The sequence below is a fragment of the Oryzias latipes genome, chromosome 13 (assembly GCF_002234675.1).
Source record: "Oryzias latipes chromosome 13, ASM223467v1".
NCBI lineage: Eukaryota > Metazoa > Chordata > Actinopteri > Beloniformes > Adrianichthyidae > Oryzias > Oryzias latipes.
In genome coordinates, this window is record NC_019871.2 from 29,869,443 (window position 1) to 29,892,550 (window position 23,108).

At 40.7% G+C, this 23,108-nt stretch overlaps 1 protein-coding gene across 2 annotated transcripts in view; it reads left to right on the forward strand.

Moving 5' to 3' along the window:
• Positions 1 to 23,108, forward strand: part of bcas3 (BCAS3, microtubule associated cell migration factor) — a 335,065-nt gene that overhangs the window by 301,473 nt on the left and 10,484 nt on the right. For both annotated transcript variants that reach the window (XM_023961828.1, XM_011482979.2), the window contains one exon: positions 8,005 to 8,181. In XM_023961828.1, the coding sequence (XP_023817596.1) occupies positions 8,005 to 8,181 (177 nt within the window). The remainder of the gene's footprint in view (positions 1 to 8,004; positions 8,182 to 23,108) is intronic.

Here is a 23,108-nt window from a genome sequence, read left to right on the forward strand (position 1 = left end):
TATCGGCATGTAGCTGTTTTCTATCTGTATTTTGAAACACTTTTCTTTCAGCTACTGTGTAAATTTGAAGCTATCCTGAATATGTTAATCTGATCTGATGTGATGAAGATTTATGTCACTGTCATGCTGCACATGCAGTGGCTCTGGACAGGAGACACAGCATGGAAGAGATTGATTGACAAGATCAACAGCCAATCAGGACGCAGAACACAAAGTGCTGTTTGAAAAAGTAGCATGCAAACAGTATTAGGCAGCAAAAAATAAAAATCTGCAAAACAATAAGACCCCAAAAGGTAGACCGCAATATTGTAAGGAAACACTGCACAAACACCAAATTCAAATGCATCTCACGCCTGGAGTCCACTGTACTCATGTCACTCTTGTTTTGAAAACTGACAACCAGTGTAATTTAGAAAGTGTCCTTTTTAGATTTTCAGTTGTCGATCTGAGTTTAATCTCTTTTTCCTGAAAGCCACAGTTTGTGGCACCTCTGTGCTCTTCTGAATCACATCTTTCTGCTTATTGTTCCAGCAGTTCATCTCTGCTCTCTGCTTTTATTTATTGCAGATTGGTTCATCCCAGTCTTGTTCAGGTGTACCATGTTGTCTCTGGTGTCATTTGACAGCTCTTTGGTCAAAAGTCTGGACAGGTGTGTTTTTATACAGATAGTCGATTCAATCAGGTGCCATTAATACCAGTACCAAGTGATGGAAAGAAGAGCTTCTTAAAGAAGAAGTAACAGATCTGCCAGGACTAGAATTTTTGCATGTTTGTTGCTACTGAATACTTATTTTCTGTATTTTCAGACTCATGCTTAACAGAAGTTAAAAATCTTAGCTTCATAGATCAGACAATGAGGCTTAACGGGTTCACTTTTTTAAAGAGCAGGTCATTTTTCATTTAAATGTCCAGTTGAGCTTGGAGGCCTGTTGAGGTTGCTTTTAGTGTTTTGATATAAATAAATGTGGTTTTATTTCAAGCTCTGACTCTGGACCGCAGCAAACTGATGTCACATCGTAGCAGAAATTGAGATATCTGTAAACATCACCCCGACATCCAGTGAATTGATACAGTGTGGGGATATTGCTGGTGATTTACTGAGTGACTTAGATGACACTGAGCCACACTGACAGAAACAAGCCAAAACGTGCTGCAGAAGCCCTATAGTGAGCAAAGCTCAGCAGCTGTCTAATTTGTCCTGTCTTGGATCGGCTTTGTAGGTGGTAATGTGTGCATGTTTGCATGCATGCCGCTGTTATCTGCAGACTAATCTGCAGTTGACTGCACATAGGTTAATGCATTTTCATATTTGAATACCATGTGTTTTCGTGTGTAAGTGCACATGGTCTTTGGTAGTGAGTAAAGGGCCTGCAGGCAGTCCCCGGTATCGATGGGGATTACTAACACTTAGCCAACACCACTGAGACTGCAAAGGAGTAAATGATTTAGAAGCACTGGTCTTAATGTAATGAAAGAAAGGCCCTGCCTGTCAAGAACACACACACACACACACTTCTACCTATGGGTGCTAATCCTGTGAGCTTACATCTCCATTAACACTGAGTCTGCAGCACAAAGCCAACTTGCACTCTGTGTTTCCCTGAGGATATCAGAGATGCTCTCACCCCCCCCCCCCCCCAACACACACACACACAGCCTGAAGGAGTGTCAGTGTGGGTTCACAGCACAGTCACAAATGTGTTTGACTGAGTAGAGTCTATTAAAAGTGTGCTGTTGTAAAGTTCCATCTTGAAAATAATAGACCGTCTACTTTAGTGTGAATGGCTATTCACCTCAGTAACGGTGCTGAAAGAACAGCTAGGCAAGGCAAAGAACTAGATTTTTTTTCTCATCTGTGTTTGAGATAATATAAACTCTCTCCTCCCACAGCTAAGTCAGAAAATATGTGCTTTATAATCAGGGAACACGTTTTTAGTGAAGAGAAACATATTTTACCTCAAATTTGCTGGTCAATGGCCTGTCATCAGTGAGAGGCTAAAGATGGGAAGCATAAAGATGGTGGTGAAAGCAGCCATGTTGTTGGTTTTAGAGCTCAGGCTATGTCCAAATTCCTATGCTACTCACTACACTGCCTTCGCCATTTTGTAGTCCAGTCTGGATCTACAATTCCAAAATTGAGTGGCCTAGAAATCTCCCAGCTAGTAAACATGTATTTATCCAGCCTTAAGACGAAGTCACATGCCGTACATGCGATATAAAAGTTATACATCGGTAGTACATGCATGAAAAGTCTGTTAGACATACGTGGAACGGTCGTCTTGCAAAAATCACAATTTAAGATTAATGTAATAAATGCATTTAGACTTTGTTAAATACACGTAAACTGCGTAATTCTCAACTGACCAAGAATTTCAAATATCTCAAAACCAAATTCACGTAAAGATCCATGGGTCAAAACCCTCGACAGACATCTGGGTACATCGACGAACACAACACTTATACGTAAAGTATATCACATGTGTATGAGGAAAAAAAGCAACGAAATTCCATAAGTGGAAAATGCGCAATATGTACATAGTGGCTGTGTGACATGGCCCTAACCATGGTTTAGACACTGCCAGAGGTGAACACATTCCAATTCACAGAACCAGGTTATGTTGTGTTAGATGTCCTAAGATTTTAGAGATGTGTCTCATAAATTGAGAAATGAATGCAGTTCCCACCTTAGATACCATGTTGACAATCTGTTGGTGACAGACTCTGTTTTCACAGTGCATTACTTAATGGTGTCACCACCTGAGTCTCCTCTCTCTATTTAACACAAACTCACACACTCCATTACATCTTATACAGCCCCTGTAATAAAAGAATTAGTCTGATCTGCTCCTGTGCACTAAAGCCTGATTGAATTAGCACTAACAGGCGCCAGCTTTTTTACTGCCCAGGTTACCCAGGAACAGTGGCATGAGCGCATGAAGCAGTGTGAGAATCGATTCACCAGGACTTTTCAGGGCCTTTGTTACTCTCACAGCATTTTCTCATCTCTAGGAGGCTTTTTCGTTTGCAAATTGTTTGGATAGTTTTTCCAATGCAAACACGGTTTTCTGCTGTACGACTGCTACAGGGGATTGCTCATTGTGTGGAATATTGATCTAAGTTATGAAGGAGAGGTTTTTACAGCATCACGCCCCCAGCGGTCTTGGATGGTGTGTTGATGCTTGAAAGATAGGCAATGCCTCTGATTCCAACAAATTCTTGTCCATTTATTTTTTAAGGATGATGTCATTTGCATTTATTGATGTGCTAGCGGCTCAAAAAGTGATTGAAATTCATGTTGACCACATGTAGTTCCTACAGCCAAGATGCACATTGCTGCCTTTCCCGCACTTATTTCAGATGCATCCGAGGCTAAATGTTGTTGTTTTTGGTCGCACGTATTTAAAGTTATTAGCTCTCACGTACCTAGGTGTTTGAAATTTGTTCTCCACATTTGATCCATCCCCTGCAGGAGCAGTGAGGTGTGAAAACAGGCGCGCTCAGGAACTATTTGGTGTATTAACCCTAACCGTAAACCTAACTTTAACCATTCCTCCGGGTCCGTGTGGCCAAGAAAAAGTTCAGTACTGGCCACACGTATTTAGAAAATGACATGCGAATGGTCACTTTCTATTTTTAAAGTTCATCTCTGCTCAAAGTGTAAGGCCAAGACAAATGGTTTCAAATACTCCAGCCCAGGCACAAGCAAATCAATTAAAACTTTAAGAGCAAAAAAAAAAATGAAACAGTTGTAGCACCGGTGTAAATCACTGCAGGTGTGACCTATTCATGCTTAAATGGACTAAAGCTAAGGGATCAACCTTGAACTTCTCTGAAATAGTATTTAGCTGAAATGAACATCCCAGTATAGCAGATTGCCGTCTTATTAAAGCCTAAAAATGTTACAAAGCTAACATTCTTTGCATCATTAGTCACTCATGTTTTATTTTACTCCACAATGTTTGCGAATCATCTCCATTCAACATAATGAGGTTTATTCAGTCTTTATGGAAACATGTTTGAGATTGAAGTACATCTTTTATAAATAAGAAGATGGATAGATGGATGATTGAAGGTTACACACATTTCAGGCAAATTTACTAAAATAGAAACCAGGTAACGATGTGGCCTGGCGTAATAGTTTATTAGCATAAAGATGTGTTGAGTTTCCTTTATTTATATGGGGTTAATCATAAACAGAAGATGTATCAACATCATGAATCTGTGTCTTAGCAGCAAAGCAGAGGAGTGGTGGTGTTGTGCTCACACTCTGCTGCAGTGTGATTAAATCTTTAAAGAAAGTAGCAGTGGCTGGAGAGATAAGCAGGCCAGTAGGTGGGGGCCAGCAGCTGGGTGGAGGGTGGTTTTTAATCCTGCAGGATTTTAACATGCTTTAGGGGAAAAAACAACATTCTTTCTTGAGCCAGTGTCTTCACATTTCCAAAGAAACGTAGGATTACAGAGCGAAAAGGAGAAAAACACCCAAATGAGAAACTGAAACAGATTCCAGTTTAGGTCATATATGTAGAGGGTGCCTTTTTAAAGTTTTATGACATTAATGTGAGTATGCTTGTTAATGTGTGTAGACACTGGTTTGTTACACTTCTTGGTGTGTTTACAGAACCTGCACTCTTCTGTCAGTGGCCCCGGAAGCCAAATACCCAAACAACTAGGCTATTCTTTATTTAGAGGCTGCCTCCGAGAAATATATATATTTTTTTTAATGGGTTTATCTGAATTTATTATAGTGGGAATAAAAAATAATTTTGAGCTTTAGCAACAAATGAAATATAAAACATCTGATTTTCACTAGTTCAGTTTGGAAACACTGGTTAGGTGCCATAGAGGGAAGTTTGGTAAATGGTAAATGGCTTATACTTATATAGCGCCTTTCTTCCTACAAGGACAAAGCGCTTTACAGTCACAGACCCATTCACCCAGTCACACACTGGTGGCCGCTCCGCTGCCAAACACAGGCGTTTGTCATTATTCTAAATGTTAAATACATTTGTAAATGTTGGACGGACATGCTGTTATCAATAGTTTGAGTTTGAAGTCATCAATGTGGGTCTTCCTATACTCACGTTGACCAAAGCCTGGTCTGATAAGCCCAGAGCTCCTCCTAACCTTCTGCCAAGCGCTTATCATCCACAAAAGCTACCGCTGTGGAGAGCTTTGATGTTCCCGGCTGACCGGCTATCAGGGAGCAGACTGCCGGCTGTGGGTGCCTGTTGTGTGTGTGTGTGTGTGTGTCCTGAGGCCTGGTGAGTCTCCAGCTCACTGCAGGCCAGTGACAGGTGCTAATGTTGGGGCGAGAGGCTGCACGGGCGTCCGTGCGGCCTCTCTGTGATAACACCGTTCGACCTCCAGCAGCACGCAATCACACGCACTCACTGTCACACTGAGCGGCTTCACTTCCTGATAACTTCACTTCAGAGGCAGCCTGTTTGTGTGCACTGACTGGATTGATTTTTGAAGGATTCCCCTTTAATGCTGGCAGACCTTCCTTCAAAGAGCCTGTGTGTCTGCATGTGTGTCTGTCTTCATACATGTGTGAGTGTGAGAGAGAGAGAGAGAAACAAAAACCCTGTGATTTGCCTCAGAAGTGAAATTATGTCATGAGGTCTAACAGGCTGGTTAGCTTGATGCTGGATAACTTGTGGCTCTTTTGAAGTCTAAGTTTGTGTTAGTTTCAGTGTTGTTGCTCCAAATTTCCAACCGGCAAAGTTGACTGTTAGAAATTCAAATTCTCCGTCTTGTGGACTTTTCACAGTCATTGTCAGCAGTCCAAAGGTGGTGGTAGGACTTAAGCAGGCTCAGACATTTGCAGCCTCCTTCACACCAACCTTGTGAAAACTCACACCATTAATTATTACACAGGGAGAATAACTTGTCTGTTTGCTTCACACACAAGAAATGAATGATCTCATCTTTCAGATTTACTGGCCTCCTGCAGGATGCGTCCATGTTGTGTGTTCAGCAGTGTAGCAGATACACACAGACGTGGTTATTGCCCAGCGATGCTGGTCTTTCCATGAAAGAGGAGCTGCATGTCCTTGCCTCCACTCATCCCTTTGATGTCATCTTGTCTGCTGTCTCGCTGGTGTTTGGCTGATACCAGCAAGACTGCTGGACCAACCATTCCTCTGTGTGTGTGTGTGTGTATGTATGTGTGTGTGTGTGTGTGTGTGCATGGCAGCGTGTGTGTCTTCGTAAACTGCTAACAAAGTGAAGAACCTAAGAAGAGCAAACAGCTGTTTCTGTTCAGCTTTATTCAGCAATATTTAGTAGCCCAGTTCAGGAAAACCAAGTAAGGATTTTAAAAGGATTTCTATCTCTTCCTTGAAGGGAGTCTTTAAAAAAGCACAAATGTATCAACAATATAAAATTGTATCGTTTGAAGAATATGGATATTAAATGATGAATGTGTGAATATGGCCAGTGATGGACCGGGCTTACAGTTTCATGGGTTGCTCAGAGCACAGTAGCTTTGAGATGCCCCTCCGTTCTGCATTGCTGGGCATTTGTGCAACGCTGTTTCTGGTTGTACCTCTTTCATCCTGATGTCACTAAATGTATCACCAACAAACAGTAAGAGTAGATTTGATGTAGTCATTTCCTGTTGTTAGTCTGTTGTATGTTTTTGAGTGCCGCCAGGAATATTTTAAATGCAAGCTGATCACTAAAAGTAGGCCTTGAATTGGGGTTGTATGTGTGTGTGTTTGTTTTAAGTCACAGTATCATTAAACAACGCTGCATGCAGGCACTGTGACCAACAAAAATGGACACACTAACAGAATAAAGCAGCGGTTTTGGTGTCTACATGCTTGACTTGTCACACACACACACACACACACAGAGGCAGGTTGCAGACTTTCTGGCTCCAATGTGCAAGATCTGTCTGATAGCTGCAAATGTGGAAGACATAGAGGAGAAAAGATTAAGATGCAGCCAAGGCTTGTGTGGATTTGCTTTTGACAGGCATAAAGATTATGTTGCACTTTCAAGAGGCCTGCAGTGTGATTGTGCGACTGATCCATATACTGCAGCATTTGTACCTTTACAGCTGGCTGTACTGCACCGGAGGTATATGCTGCCACATAAGCAGTGGTCAGTACAACTAAGAATGTCAAATAATTAAATTAATTAAATTGTGAAGACACCATAATTAAACAGCTGTCATTTTGGCTCAAGACAATAAAAGAAACACTGTTAACTGAAATAGTTTTTCCTTTCAGAGTCTTGACACAATCAAAGATTTCATGCAAATCTGTCAGTGTCTTTTTGTTTGTAGTTGAATTTCATTTTATCTTTCTGTGTTTTTATGAATAAGATACCATTTTTTAAATTATTAAATAATTCTAAATATACAAAAAAAAACATAAAAACGTCACTATTGCCAATTATTATGACAAACATGCAGAATTTATGCAGTATTTAGATAGACTCTAGCACTGACCTCGTCAGTGCTAGAGTCTATGTTTTTTGTGTGATTGCTTACGTTGATTGAATCTTTGTGGGAACATTTCACAATTTCTAAATGTACAATTGTGCTTGTTCCCGACTTTGTTTTTTTTTTTTTTGCTTTACAGAATATTTTGTAGGTTTCTCCAGACAAACCCCTCTTGTTCTAAGAATTGTCATTAATATTTCAATTTGACAATTCCACTAACATGAGCCGTTCAGACAGTGGCAGTAAAAAGTGGCAGTAAGTATTAGACACTGTCGATCATAAAATTATAACTTTTTTGTCACAGTTCCGTGTCCTCAGAGTCCAATACAGGAGCATATGCTTTAAGCAGTCCAAAGATAACACACAGAAGGATAATTAAGACAACATTTCTGTGCTGTGTTTCATATTGATGTAGAACTGATCCCGATGCACCAATGATCCCCTTGACACTGCTGACTTACAAAAACACAGTTGGCCCACTGTGCTGTTTTATCCTGAAACTCGTCTGGTATTTGTAGCTGCATTACTACAAATGTGTTTGTTTCTGCTTCCAGGAACCTTTGATGGACGGGGTGTCACCCTGCTGGAGGTCTGTGGGAGCTGGCCGGAGAGCTTCAGCGTCCCACGACACATTATCGGATCAGCAGACGCCAGTGATGAAGGCCTGCGGGAGAGATTGGCGGATGCCATGTCTGAGTCTCCCTCCCGGGACATCGTTGGCTCTGCTACAGGTTGGTGGAGACAGGATAACACATAAATGCAATCATGACCTGCAGCACACTCACACACACAGACACTGGTGGCCATGTCTCTGTCTGTATTTCAGGTCTGATAGAACATTTTGAAAACATTTATATGTAACTGGAGGAAACATATGGGATGTTCTTTAAAGCAGATGCTTTAACAGGCTAAAAATGAGGTTCTTCACAGTTTTTTTCTAGAATGTCATCCATTTTCCAGAGTGATACTGATGTCTCAATCCAAAGCTCATCATGCTCTGTGGCCTTTGGCAGCTGCCTAGTGAGCATCCACGTATGATGTTTGGCTGTTTGTGTCTGAGGTTTTGACATATCTGCACACGGCGTGTTTACACCCACATGCGTGTGTCTGTGCGTGTGCACAGCCGTCCTGCCGTTGGCCCTGACAGTCCGAACGGTTAACTCATTTAGGAAGCGGCACTGAACCCCCACCATCCTCTTCTTGAACAAGAGCGCCTTTGATTTAGGCGTACATGTGCTCCATTGCAGGGGGGTCCCATAGATGCAGCCACTGGGATGGGGTGTGGTGTTGTTTGGAGGGGCTCGGAAGGCACTAATGAATTTAACATCGACTATTAACCCCCTCCACCAGTCATCTCCAGCCATATTCTGCCCAAAGTCGCTCCCCCTCCAAACCCCCGCATGTCTTTTTCTCCGTGTTCAGCCTTAACCTCATTTGTAGCCCCTCTCCCTCTCCTCTTGCTCTGTCTTCTCATCACTCTTTCCTCCTGACCTCCTTCGTCTCCCTCTCTGTTTTCCTTCATTAGATTAGATGTTGGAGACTTCTGGTCACTACAAGTCAGTTCCCCCGCCTCTTTCTTTCCCCATCCTTGACTGCGTCTCTCACATCCCTCCTGCACCCCTCTTTAATGCAACACAAAATTCATTACTGATCACATTACATCAAAATTTACCCACCACATGCACACACACACACACACACACCAAACCATGCACTCACACTCTTATCCTGCGCCTCCAGCCACAATGAAGACATCATCCTTAGGGAATGTGATGGACTTGTTGGTTCCCCCATCCATTCATACGTACGCAGAGGCTTCAATCTCCTTTGGCTAATCTAATAGCACAGCACTTTTGCCCTGGAACATATAGAAAATGTTCCTATGTCTTTTGTTGGGAGGAGGCAGCCATGCAAGCATGGAGGTGTCTTAGAAAAACAAAAGAGGAAGTTTTTCTAGTGTCATCTATCATGCGATGATGGAGACAGTTTGAGCAATTAAAGGTTAATTATAGAAATAGTTTGAAGTTTGTTTCTGAAGAATCTGTCAAAGATTCTCAATGTGAGACTATCAAACCATCATGCCAGCAAAAGAAAGAGAAATGAGAGCAAAGCTGTTGATTTTGCTGCCAAAAAAAGGATTTCCTGCAGCAGCTTGACGCAAAATACATGTTTTTTTTCTGATTTTGTTAAAAATACGTCCTGACCCAATCTTGGAGAAAAGGTTTATGGATTGCAGTTAATAGAAATTATTTTTCACAAAAATCAATCACAGGTCAAATCAAACATAGCATGATAAAAAAAAGGATCTGAAACATTTGTAGATTTTTGTCTCTGTTTTTTGTTCTGGCTGCTTGTTCCCCACGATCAGGCACATACACAGACACCAAACGCCTCCCAACTGACAAATCCATGACAGTGATTCAAAACCTGCTATTCTAAAACATTCCACGCATGGACGCCATATTGACTGCAGAGTTTGCGTAGAAGTCAGCCGCATCCTTCTCCAGCCCCCCTGCATGTAGAGGGATGGATGAAACTCCAGGGATGAGGAGCAAGAAGGATCGTTCTCGTTCTTTTTCATTGTCTCTGATGTTTTTTTTCCCAAAGTCTGCAGATAATGTAATCAAAATCTCTTTTTTTTTTGTAGATTAGATTTCCTCTTTGAGAGAAGTTGCTCAGCATGTTATGAATGGTCTGCACAATGCACAGCTGTTTGGAGAGAACCCTTTCCCGATTATTTTACCAGTGCTTATTCTCAGATCTACATCCGTGCTATCCTTATGAACATGTGATAGTGTATCCCTGTTATACTGGGTTTTGAGAGGCCTGTGTGTGAACATGTGTGTGTGTGTGTGTGAGCATGTGTGTGTCGTCCAGTAGATGGGCAGAGGCAGATGGAGCCTTGCTCAGAGAATACATTTGACCAAAGCGTTGCCCCCTTCCATCCTCCCCCAGGTTCGAGAGTGAGTAGAACAGCTAGCAGTTTCCCTGAGTCTGCTTGTAAGCGCCCTCTTTCTTCATCCACTTACACAGAGAAGTGTTGACTGAATTTTCTCCAAACTTTCCTAGCTTTCACATTCTCCAGTTTCAGCTTAGTCCGTGTCATTGTTTATGCAGTCTTACAGATATTTATCACAGCTTTGTATTAAAAAAGGCTTTGCTGAATGACAATCAGCTAAATAAAATAGACGTGTTGGTTTTTCCTCTGTGTGTTTCCTTGGTCACGCTAAGAGGATCTCAGAATTGGTATGCTTGCCGATTAAACAAATCACTGTCTCCCTGACAGACTTCTACAACACGCAGACACACACACAAACAGACACACACAGTCAGTCACACGTGCATGCATGCACTCTTCTGCAGATTCACAGTGAATACAAAGCCTCCAGTCAGAGCATGGGGCTCTCACGCTAAGGCCGAGACCCAGCGTCGCCAGCTACAAGGGCAGGTGACACTCACACAGCAAGATGGACGGATGGACGGAGGGAGAGAGGGAACAGAGCACGAACGAGGGAGGGGGGGGTCCCTGATGACTAAAACACTGGAGCTCAAATTAGATTTGGTTCCATTGATATAATGTTGCTAACTAGATTTGGCTTATTGGTGCCTGCCCAACATAAATTCCATTGAAGCCATATGGAGAGTGGAGAGCTGCTCAGCCTGGCATATCACAGCTGAGACTGCTCATCAACAATGGCACCTTTTTATCACCCTGCACACATCATATGCACCCAAAAAGTCTTTATTTCTTGCTGTGAGCATTCAGTTGTGATGGCTCTGGACAGCAGCAGTTCTTTAGGAAAAGAAAAAGGGATTTTTTTAAAGTTTAGAACTAAAGATACCTTAAAAAAGTCAGAGAAACTATTCAGATTAACCATTAAAACAGGTCTAATCTCAAGCATATTTGATAAGTAAAAACCCATTAGCCTCCACGTCACCGTCTCAAAAATCCTACATACAACTTGATGAAGTTTCCTTTTTGATTACATTTTTCTCTGATTGCATGTACTGTGTTTGGACCATTGCTGACTGATGGCTGTTTTTAAGTCAGTACCAGCAGTTTTGGTCAGAGCCTGTCGTCAGCTGAATTTTAAAAATTGCTTTGAACGTTTTTGTAGCTCCATACCAGAGGAGTCACAAAATGTTATGCTTTATTTTATCCACAGATGCAGAGTGGCGTTTGCACGCCAACTGTGCTGTTCTTCAGCCGAATCATCTCTTTTCCATCAATTTTAGCATTTCTGAGATAAGGGTCATCATAGTGAGAATCTGAAGGAAAGCTTTGCCTTACGTAGGGTTTCTGAGTTCCTTTTAGAGATAGCATTTTTTAGATACTAATGCTCTGAATGGGTTTTGATCAATTGATGTGAGATTTAAAGGCATTTCTTCCAAATTCTTCCATTCATTATTAGTATCAAATGAAGTGTTTTAATTAGTGAAAATATCATATATTCTTTCAGTAATGAAGTTCAGAAAGTGAAACTCAGATGTTACCTTTTTCCATTACAGACAGGCTTTAAGTGTTGATTCATGTATTTTGATTATTATAATCCAAACCATATGAACAAATAAAACCAAAGAGTTACATCGCTAGAGGAGACACGCCCGCTTGAGAAGCCTGGCCAACTGTGGCGGAGCGCGACGCCATCTAGGTGAGGCCGTCGGCGCCTACATGACAATGCTTTCTATAGCCTTTAGTGGCATCTAAGTAGCTTTCATATAATATATATATTTATACATATATATAAATATATTATACATATTTAATATATTGAATATCATATATATAGTATATTATATATTATATATAGAGATACATCATTCAGAATCAGAATTTTTAAAAATAATTTCTAAACATTCAGAATTTTTAGACGTCTTTGACATGTAATTTAAATTATTTAGAAAAGCCCAACAATGAGTAAATAATAATAATAATAATAATAATAATAATAGATAATGATAAATCAATAGTAAGTCAGTAAAAATAATAAATAATAATAATAAATCAATAAAACGTCGACAAAAAGTCCAAAAGTCAACAATAGATTTACCCTAAAAAAACATAGAAAAACAATAGATTTACTGATTCATGTGAGTGATCGATTTGTGTAACACAGATGCTATGGTGTTGGGGTTCAAGCAAACAGTCTGGCCTCTCATCGAAATCTGTTTCCACCAAATGTTTCTAACATATCCAGACTGTATTACTAGTTGGTATATATATATATATATATACTCCTTTGTGGACTCATTTCTTCGATTTTGGCGGTTGACACCCGCACAATGAACTGGCATTTTGTACAAAATGTGTTGACATGCATGCACTGCAGCAGTGACTTGACCTCACCAAGATGGCGGTGCTCTCCTCCCATGAGGAACCACGTGATGTCTCCTCTAGCGATAGAACTCATCGGATAAAGCTATCAATTTCAGAAAGCTAGAAAGTAGAATAAAATAAATTATACATAAAAGTGACAGAAATGTCTTACTAACTATGGCTCAGACTCCTTTGCAGGTATTTTGAACTAACTTTCAGGTCAGAATGTGACAGCAATAATCTGTCAAAGGCTTTCCTATCTTCTGAAAATCTTAACTTGGGGTTTTCAAGGGACAAGAAGACAGTGGTTCAAATTCCGTCTGGATCCTTTCTGTTGCTGCGTCACACACAGAGTCCCAAGTTAAACTTTGTTATGGGAACCTTTTGAGTGTAATTGTGTTTGTGCGCACCTTTTTATGCATGTATAAGTGTATAACTGCATACAGTGCGTGCGTGTGTGTGTTTGCGTTTCCCAGTCTCAGCATGTGCGTGTGTGAACCTTCTGAACATATAGAAGGAGGGAGCACAGTATTCAAGTGTGAGTGTGTGTACAAGTGTTTGCAATTATTGTAGTTAGTATTTGTGCATGTGTTGATGGATGTGTTTCCATCCTCTCCCTCATACATTTGTGGAAAAGCCAAAGCGTGTGTTAGTTTTCCCTAACAGCCGTGCCCAGGTGACTGCTCATGCACTTCCTCTTCAAATGTTCTTGTGTGGGTCCAAACGGTCACTGTGTCTTAATGGACTGAGTGAATGTAGGCTTTGGGAGAGTTCCTGCATGTCTGATCTTATCACTTCAGAGAAAACATTAGCTCTGCAGCCATATGCAGCTCCGGAGGTACACATCACCCAAACCATTATACAGAGTCAGAATATTGTTGATCTGCTTATGTTTTTGTGACTTTCAAAATACATACATGTGTATTTGTTGCTGTGTGTCTGACACTGCATTGAGAACTCTCTTTAAGAAACAACTTACTATTGATTATCTCTCTCGCTCCATTTACTAATCAATATGATACTAGACAGCTTTTCACCTCAATACCAGACTTTCTTCCATTTGGGCCCAGTGTTCATTTTCTATTTGATGAATATGCATTGCAGATTCCAATAACCTATCAAATGGAATGCTTTATTGTTTTAAAGCAACTGGCAACTGCTAAGAGCCTGTAATCTAACATGTACATCTAACTGGTGTTGGGTTCCTGACAGGAAAAATTCAAGACATTACTCATTACTGTTACTCGTTTTTTAAATGATCATAATTGCTTTATTTATTAGTTCCTATGGCAGTAATTTGTTCAAGTATTTGTTTTTTTCTCTGTCGAACATCCTGATGAAGGGCTTGTTTCAAAATCCTGGACTTTCAGTCTGGTGCCTTGTGTGTGTGTGTGTGAATAAAAGCCGCCATTGTTTCCAAATTATAGAAGATTTAAGCATCACAGAAAATCTACTGAAATGCATCCAAAAATGATCATAAATGTTAGCCAATTTAGTTGACTTTGAGGGTTTGACTGGTATCACAATGGTGGGATGATAACAGGTTGTTGTAGGTACAATTCCTCACACATTGGTTAAGCATGACCATGATAGTTGAGCTCATGGTTCAGTTCTACGGGGATTTTGTTGATTTGTGTGGCTGCTATGTTTTAAGATAGTCCTTCCTGTACAATGTTTCAGTGGAGTTAAGGTCTAGACTTAGCCTCAAAACACTTGGAGCATTGTCTTGATCATCATTGATGCCTGTTTTGGATACACTGACATTTCAAGGTGCAGCCAGATTTTTCCTGTTTTAAAAACAGGGAGCAAATCTCTTATGCCCCCTGGCTGAAATAGAATTAAAGTTATTGTTCCTATTATAGCCGTTCACAGTTTTTAGTTTTAACATGTTACATTTGAGTGGGTATGTAACCTCATTTCCCTTTCATAAACATATGTGGCCAGCATGCACCACGGCCCGGTTAAAGCAGCCTCAGCTAAGGTGACAGACTTGTTTGGCTATTAGCTATCAGACTAGTCACTAGTGTCCCTTTTCACAGAAAAAACAAATCATATATTAATGTTGTCCACCGAAAAAAAAAAAAAAAATTTATGTTATGTTAAAATGTATTTAGTTATTTACTAATTTACCTTTTTATTTATTTTTTTAGTTGTTTTTTTTTTACATTGGTTTCTGTTTTTATTTGGGCTGTTTGACTTAGAAAAAGATGCCGTGGTCATCACAACTAAAATTTGGTTTCAAGAAAAATAAATACCATTAGGGGAGAAAGAAATTAGACAAACTGGTCAAGCAAAACAATCATCCAACCTAAATCCAGAACAAATTTAAACCGAAAGACAGGGCCGGGGAAAAAACACAAATGACAGTTTTGAAGGTAACATCAGCATTTGCAAAACCTGATAAACCTTCTTCACTATTTTTTTAAGCTTGTTTAGCTGCAAGATCAATAAAATGCTTTTTTGAATATATAAAAATGAATGACCCCTTCAAGACTTTATATTATGTTAATCATTCTATAGAAGCCCCCATTAATTGGTCCATTAAAGAAAAGTGGAAACTAGACGGCACGCCTGTTCAGACAGCTGTGTGGTGCAATGGTCACACAACAGATCCTGTATTTGAACTGGCCACTTTGGCTTTTCACACAAAGCCATGCAATTATGCTGCCGACTGACTGGTTTCTTTGCTATTTTGTCTTGTTTTAGTTTGCTGATATCCATCATAAGCGTAACAAAATGCAGGGATGTGTGTGCAGCAGGGCTGCGGTGCTCTGACTGGCTTGGAGGTCTGTTTTCCAATCAATCATTTCAAAGGTCTGCTGGCTTCATTTCTGAACATAAACTCTAAATTGCACAGTAACACACAAGAAAAGCATCAAGAACCCTAAATAGAACAGATGTTATAACAGAAATGTTCTATACTGGGTCCAGTTTCTTGTAAATATTATAAAATAAATCATTAATAAATGATGCATGAAGTATCTACAACAAATTTGTCTTAACCCTTGTTGTCATTGCGCTCAGGCTTTCTTTTCTCGTCTTAATATTAAGTTTTAGTGGAATTATTAATTTTTTTGACTGCACTTTCCTTTTTCAAAGTGTTTGATCAACACTAAACATCTGATTTTTTAAACAAGGTGCTTTTGACAAATCATCAGACCAGCAGAAAACCTTTCATTCATTTCTCTTCTATGTCTATTTGTTGCTCATTATTGTGAGAAAATATCCCTTTTACTACGTTTTATCATTACCGATAAATATTCCACAGATTTAACCAAAGTTGACAATGCATGTTTCTGCTAAATTGTGAGTATTTGGAGTTTTTCCTTTTGCCTAACAGAAGTTGGAGGCTCTTCTCCAAGAATCCAGAATTCTTGTAAACCTTTTTTAAAAGTGTTCTTGAGCTTTACTTTGAAAATGAACCTTAAGAACTCCTCTGTTTATGAATACTTGACTGCTTCTTTATTTAGATTCATTCCTGCTTTTGAAGCTCACCGTCTTCCAAGTTATTAACATTTGTAGGTTTTCCAATTCATATTAGCATGACTCTGGTCTTTTCTTTGAATTAGTAGCTGTTTTATTTTTACATTTTTATTGGTTTTATGTTGCTGAACAAACAATCACAAGAAAGGAATTCCCCACAAGGACAGTCGGGTAAAAGCAGTCAACTGAAAATAAGTAATCAGGAAAACTTATTGATCTAGCCTACTTTAAAAGTTTTTCAGAAAGTCTATTTATCTGAAGAGGCATACAAGAAATAAAGGAGGAATTCAAGCTTTTGCTTTGGATGTTGGGGTTCTTTTAGAACTGATGGGATTAGAAACCAGAATATTGCTTTAGATCACAAATATAGTCTGAAAGAACCAAAATAAAAACTTGACTTTGAAGCAGCAAGTTTTTATTTTTTCTGTTGACAGAACTGGTCATACATGCTCATAGTAACAATTGTTGATTGTGTTTCCACATGTAAATGAATAATGCTGTCCGGACCTTTTAAAATGTGTCAATAAAAAACTTTTTAACCAAACTTTTTTAGAGACAAAAGAGAGCTGTATAAGATTTTCATCCATAGGATGAATACAGAGGAAAATCCAACATTTTGCTATGTTTTTTGGGCTGACGAGAAGATAGTTTCTGTCTGTCAGCCTTGACCTTTATCATTATTTACAGTGTTAGTTTTGTTATTCATCTATGACTATCACTTCAGGTCCATTTCCTCACACACACACATTGTGCTGCTGTTTAGTCAGGAGGAAAAAACTCTTTATAAAACTTTCCTATCACGCACAAAGTTTTTGCTTCATAAAGGCCGTATGTCTATGAATGTCTAATGGACTTTTGGGGTCAAGTCTCTCTCGTGTCCGGCACTGTTTAGAAGGCGGGTCGTGGGAGGGGGCGTGGATGGGACCCTTCTTGCGGATCTCCCCAGCTGCAGCCCCCACACAACCTGTAAAAATGCAGCTGCCGCCTCCTGATTCTAAATGCCGCTGCGCGGCCATCTGTCAAACTTGCTGAAAAACTTGCTCTAGATCTCCGTGCGGCGGCATTTTGGTTTATGTGACCCAATTGTAGGTGGCGGGGATGACACCATCTGAATTAAAATCAGAGTGATGGAGTCATAGTTTGCTCACCCAAACACAGTTTTGAACATGGTTCTACCTGCTGCAGTTTCAAGAGCTGTGGATTGTAGGAAACTGCCTAAAAATAGCAGCTCCTGAAAGAAAAGAAACATAGCTGAAAGCTTTTGAATTTCTCTTCAAGCTAAATGAACATAATAGTTCGGGGGTTTTTAACATGGCAGTGTGATTTATCATTAATTCTAAGTAATTTTGAGCCAGAGTGCTGCCTGAATAAATAATGAATCACATATGGCCCCTTTAGAGGCCTTTCAACATTTGACATTTCAGTTTCTGATCATGTGCCCAGGTGGTTACTCCTGACCTTCTCAAAGTTTCACTTGGTGCACAACTCAATGTTCCTATCAAGTATGAATATTACCCCTATAGTCAGCCTTATGTCAATTTTAAGATATGCACGCAGAAGATGGCAACACATATGTGCAGCCATCTAGATGCAGACAAAATGTGAACTTCCATTCTTTTGGTGCAGCCTAACCCCAATCTTAACCTTTTCATCTTTAGATCTTAGCCCTAACCCCTACTCTGATCCAGAAGTGATGTTCTGTCTGATTAGAACTAGTCTTTGGTACTGATAAGGATTGCTGATCCCAAGAAATTGGTGTTTATTCTTGGAAATGTATCAACAATGTAACAAAAACCAGTGGACACACATGCACACAACTTGGCTCACTCAGATGTTAGTTAATCATTTTGCAGGAAACCCAGAGGGCCATGTTGTCCCTTTGCTCAAAACAAAGAGATAGAGAAAAAAAAGCCAAGGAGGGAGGAAATTAATAGAGTGTCTACATAAAAGCAGCCCGAAGCAACAAAGGGAGGAAGAGAGAGGGGAGAAAAAGATGTCAGGGGGCAAAGGAAGGAGCAAAAAGAGGAACCGGGCCTTGCTGAGGCTGATGAGGAGATGGCGAGTGTGAAAGCAGAGTGTGGTCATTACAGCTGCCCGTCAGCTCTTCCATCACCTTTCCTCCAAAGCTCCTCTCTTTTCCAAACTCCCTCTCTCTTTGCACATTACCAGGCCAGAGTTTGAGCCTAATGTGCGGCGACACTGCGAGACGATGAAGAATAATTCTGGTATTCAGAGCTGCCACCACCCTCCCCTTTTTTTTTCTCCCCCCTCCTCACCCTCCCTCTCAGCTCCACTGACAAGTCAGGCCTGGATATCATTGTATCATTTATCCCAGCCTCGCTTCTGCCACTCTGCCTGCTTTGCCCAGAGGAAAGTGTGAAAAGTGTGTGTGTGGATGCAGTTGTCTATATATGCGTCTGTGCTTGTGAGTGTCACTCTGCACTTGCATCGATGCTGTGTGTGAGGCTCAAGCTGACGGCAAATGGGCTTTTGTGGGCTTCTTTTGGAGACTGCACTTAACAGTTCGCTCAAGGGAGACACACAAGGCTGGAAGGCTTCACGGAAACCAAGGCCGGGAAGAGCACAGTGAGGGAGAGAACTAGGACGAGAAAGAAGAAGACTGCCTCAGAAAGCAATTCTTAAAGCGCTGATCCTGGGTCTGTTTTGGCTCGCTCAGACAACAAAGAGACACACTTTGTGCTGCTGAGCATCAGAAATGGAATGGTGGCTCAAAGCGATCTCCTCTGTTTCATTGTGGTGCGCAGCAGCAAATTGCTTCTTGTCACTGTATTTTTTTTGTGCCCTTTGTTGCTCAGATGACCTTGCTGTGGTCTGTGAGTCACAACTTGAACTGCATCTAAGATATTTTCTTGTGTCACATTTAGGTCAGCTGTGACAAAAAGAAAGACAGAGTAAACACAAGTAAATACTTGCAAACCAATCAGTGGATTTTAGCTTAGATGTGCAAATCCCAGTAGGAAACTAAGGTGTTGCTTTAGTGGCTGAGGAAGTAAGAAAGGGAGCTCCGCGTTATATGAGACCCTACCGTATGCACAGGTGTCATGGTCTGCTTTTATCAACCACTGCTCTCTGGAAAAGACCACATAGAGAATAAGCACCACAGACTTGTAGTTTTTGAAATTAAAGTTGTTTAGAATATTAAAAAGCCAGGAAAAATGTAAATGTATCCCTGCAGATCAACAGCCAGCCGAGCAGCACATCTTTGCTTGTCACCATCACTGCTCTTTTTTTTACGTGTGACGGGAAGCAAAGTCAGAATTTAGTGTCTCAAACAGCACCACACTGAGGAACTCAGAAACACTCAAGCCAGTGCCTCCGAGCACTTATTCATTACTGAGAGTTTACACTGTCCTACATCTATTCTGCAGCACTCTAACTTTCATGTATGCACGTTTTACACTTGTTAACACACAGGTGTGTCCATATGCGTGTTTCAGAGTGTGTATCAATAAAATATAATGACATGAATAAGAAAAAGGATGCAAACTGGAGAGGTGGAGCCGAGCCGAGCCGGAATGAGCTGAGCCAAGCCAAGCTGGACCAACATTCCTCTTCAGGCATCAGAATGTGCAAACGTCATTCATACACCGTCATACACCTTGAATTTTATTTAAAAAAGCTTTAACAATTTTAGGATGCAAACATCAAGGTTACTCAAACATAGAACATAAGAGAATTAAATGACTTGGGCAAATTTTTCAACATTCCTTTGTGATTTAGGGTATTTTAATCAAGAATAAAGCATTACTAACAAACTAACTAAACATAAGGAGGCAGGTGTTCTTCGTCGCCTCTCTTTCCAGCTCTTCATTTGCAGGGTTCTTTTCTGATGATCTTAGTGTGGTAAATTGTCAAAGAAGTGATGACACTCCGCAGGCAGGATGGGCTCCATTGACTGGAGGTCCTGGAACTTTGTGTCCTGGATTGTCAGAGCACATGGAAATAATCTTGACAGAGGCAAAACAATCTTCTGAGAAGGACAGTTTGAATGGACTTTACCATCACTGCTAAACTGAAGAGCCTGCAAGTCGTTCACAGTTGGGTCTCCAGCTTTTTTGTCTGGTCTGATGTTAAAGAGGTAATATCCATTCAGTTCCAGGAACTCATCATGCTTGAGAACTTTCACCTGGTAAGGAGATGGACTGACAAGAGACGTAGCCTCTTGGGGTGTGGATAGCTGCAGCTGTTTTGCGTTCTATAGTACTATGTGTGTTGTCACACTCCATTTGTGTATGAACTGCAATAATAAGGTATTTCTGTGTTATCAGTGCCCCATGCTTCCTTGCTAGCTCAGTGCATGCATTCGCCACTCATGCATTGCGATTCTAAAAATTGCAGCCGTCGCTCCACACTCCTTAAGCTCTGGAGCCTTGGATGGTCTTTGATCACGTCTTCAAGATGACAGTGCTGAAGATGAGCAAATGCCATGCTACACAGGTCACCTTCTGATTCATCCAAACGTAGCAGTAGCCCTTCTTTGAACGAAAGTTGAAAAGGTTTAAGTTTTGTTCTCTAGGCTGGTTTGCGTTTTTGGACACAGACAACAGCTTTCAAGTCCGTCGTCCAAACACGGGATTTCTCTTGCCTCTCTTTATCCTTCTTGGTGATATGTGCTTTGTATGAATCCTTATTAATATTCCAATGTTTGAATGAAACACAAATATCACATTGATCTTTTCATGGAATAAATACAGAATAAATACAGTTATAAAGTATTGAACTCCTACAATCCTCACTCTAGAAGTTGCAGCTGCCTGTTGATATTCATGATGTAGTTGTGGGATGGTTGTGCAGGGCAAAGGAACTTCTTGCCTTTGTAGGTAGCTCTTCTTCTGCAGTAGTGTGAGTCAACACAGGGCAGGTCCTTCAACCAGTTTTTAATGAAATCCCTGACATCATGCTCAACCTTTGTCAGCTTGCCTCTCTTAGGTCCAGATTTAGATGGTGCTGCTGCCTGTTTTTCAGGGTCAATGGAGTTGTTCGGCCATTTTGTAATGGTTCTTTCAGAGAGATCTAGTGTGGAGGAAAAAAGTGCCTTGCACACTTTAACACGTGTTCCATCTTCAAGCTTCAGTTGGAGGAAAATGATGAATTGCGTCGGAAATCCTGATCAACTTTTTTTACTTTATGTTATTCTTTGTGAACAAAGTGGTGACGTATAACCAGCGTTCTTCCAAAGTGTTTAGTGTGAAGGCGGAGTACACCATGGACAAGTGCAGGGCACACAATCACTCCCACACACCATTGTTGACCAATGAAGCATGTTTTTGGGCTGTGGGAGGAATCCAGAATGCCAGGAGAAAACCCATGCATGGGGAAAACATGCACACTCCTCAAAGAAATCCCAGCTGGAATATGAACCAGGGCCTTCTTACTGTGAGGCGAGAGCACTAACCACCACACCACTGTGCAGCCCATGATGCTCACATTATGTTTAAATGAAATTGTCATTAGTTAAAAGCACAAAATTGAAGAGGGTCCTTTTTTTAAAAGATCAACAGCATGCCATGAATTCAGAGAGAGAACAAAAAAAGGCCTGATTCATACAAACCTACTAATTACCTATTGGATCCTTGTACTAAACAAAATAAATCATGCTGCCATGTTTTCTCACAATTTAAATTCATGCACACTGGGGTGACAGTTCAAGCCAGCAGCCTGTGTGAGAGCTGGTACACTTGAGAACCTGCAGACACTCCTGGAATGATCAAGTTTGTCTATTAGGACCTCCGTAAGTTGCTTTTAGCTTTTGCACTCTATTCTCCTGCTTTCTTTGATTTGTTCTTGTATTATCTGGTTTAGACATTTTGTAACATTTTTCCTGCGCTGCTCACTATTGTTCTTTTTGGGGCAACTTGTATTAAAGCTCCTGTTAAAATCACTAAATTGAATTTGAAAAGGCTCTTTTCTATCCAGCGTGTAGCCTTATCCAGCTCCTTCCTCGGCCTGGTTGTTGACCTGGTCAGATCTTGATGTGATGAGTAGTGACATCCTCCTGACGCTGTGCTGTCCATCAGTTTCCTCAGTGGACACCAACACCAGCAACCTTTTTCAGCTGAGACCAGCCATACTGTCTGAAGCTATAGTTCTGCCCACTTGCTTGTCAAATGATATCAAAGCAAACGTGTCTACGTGTGTGTATATATGTTCAGATTGAGGCATTTTAACAGTCTCCCTTAGTACAGGCAGTTTTGTTATGAATAGCTTAAACAGAACATTTGAGTACAAACTTACCTTTAAAGCACACGACTGTAGAAGCCTCATACACACAGACTCATTTTTCTTGTCTTTGTAATATCAACAATGACACTTCATCACACAGATGGTGAGCTTAGATGGACTAAAGTTTGACAGCAGATATTTCATAAGCAGACGATGAGATGACTGGCGACTTAGACTTTGATCTAGTAACTCTGAAGAAAAGAGGCCACACAACAACAACCTTACATTAATACGTGAGTGTCTATGAAAGTGTCCAGTCAGAATAGTTTAAGCACAAATCAAAGGAAATGAGTTGTAATTAGAAACAGAATGAATGATTCTGTGGGTTTGACCAACAAATGTCCTAACCTGCATTTTCTCCTTTACTAAATGACACACCTAAATACCACCTCCTCAGTTTTCGTACATTTACTCTCCAGGACCCAGCGCCTGATATTTTATCTTTTTGTTTTTTTGCCTCAGACTAGCCAGGGGTCTATTACAGCAGCTTCTAGCATGTCCATTCGCAAGGCGGCTTTCAGTCTGCCCACGGTAACCAGCCGGTCACCACTAGTTTTTCATTAAAGGCCTAATTCAAAGCGGTCCACATGGAGTGTCAGGAGTGACCCGGCTTGT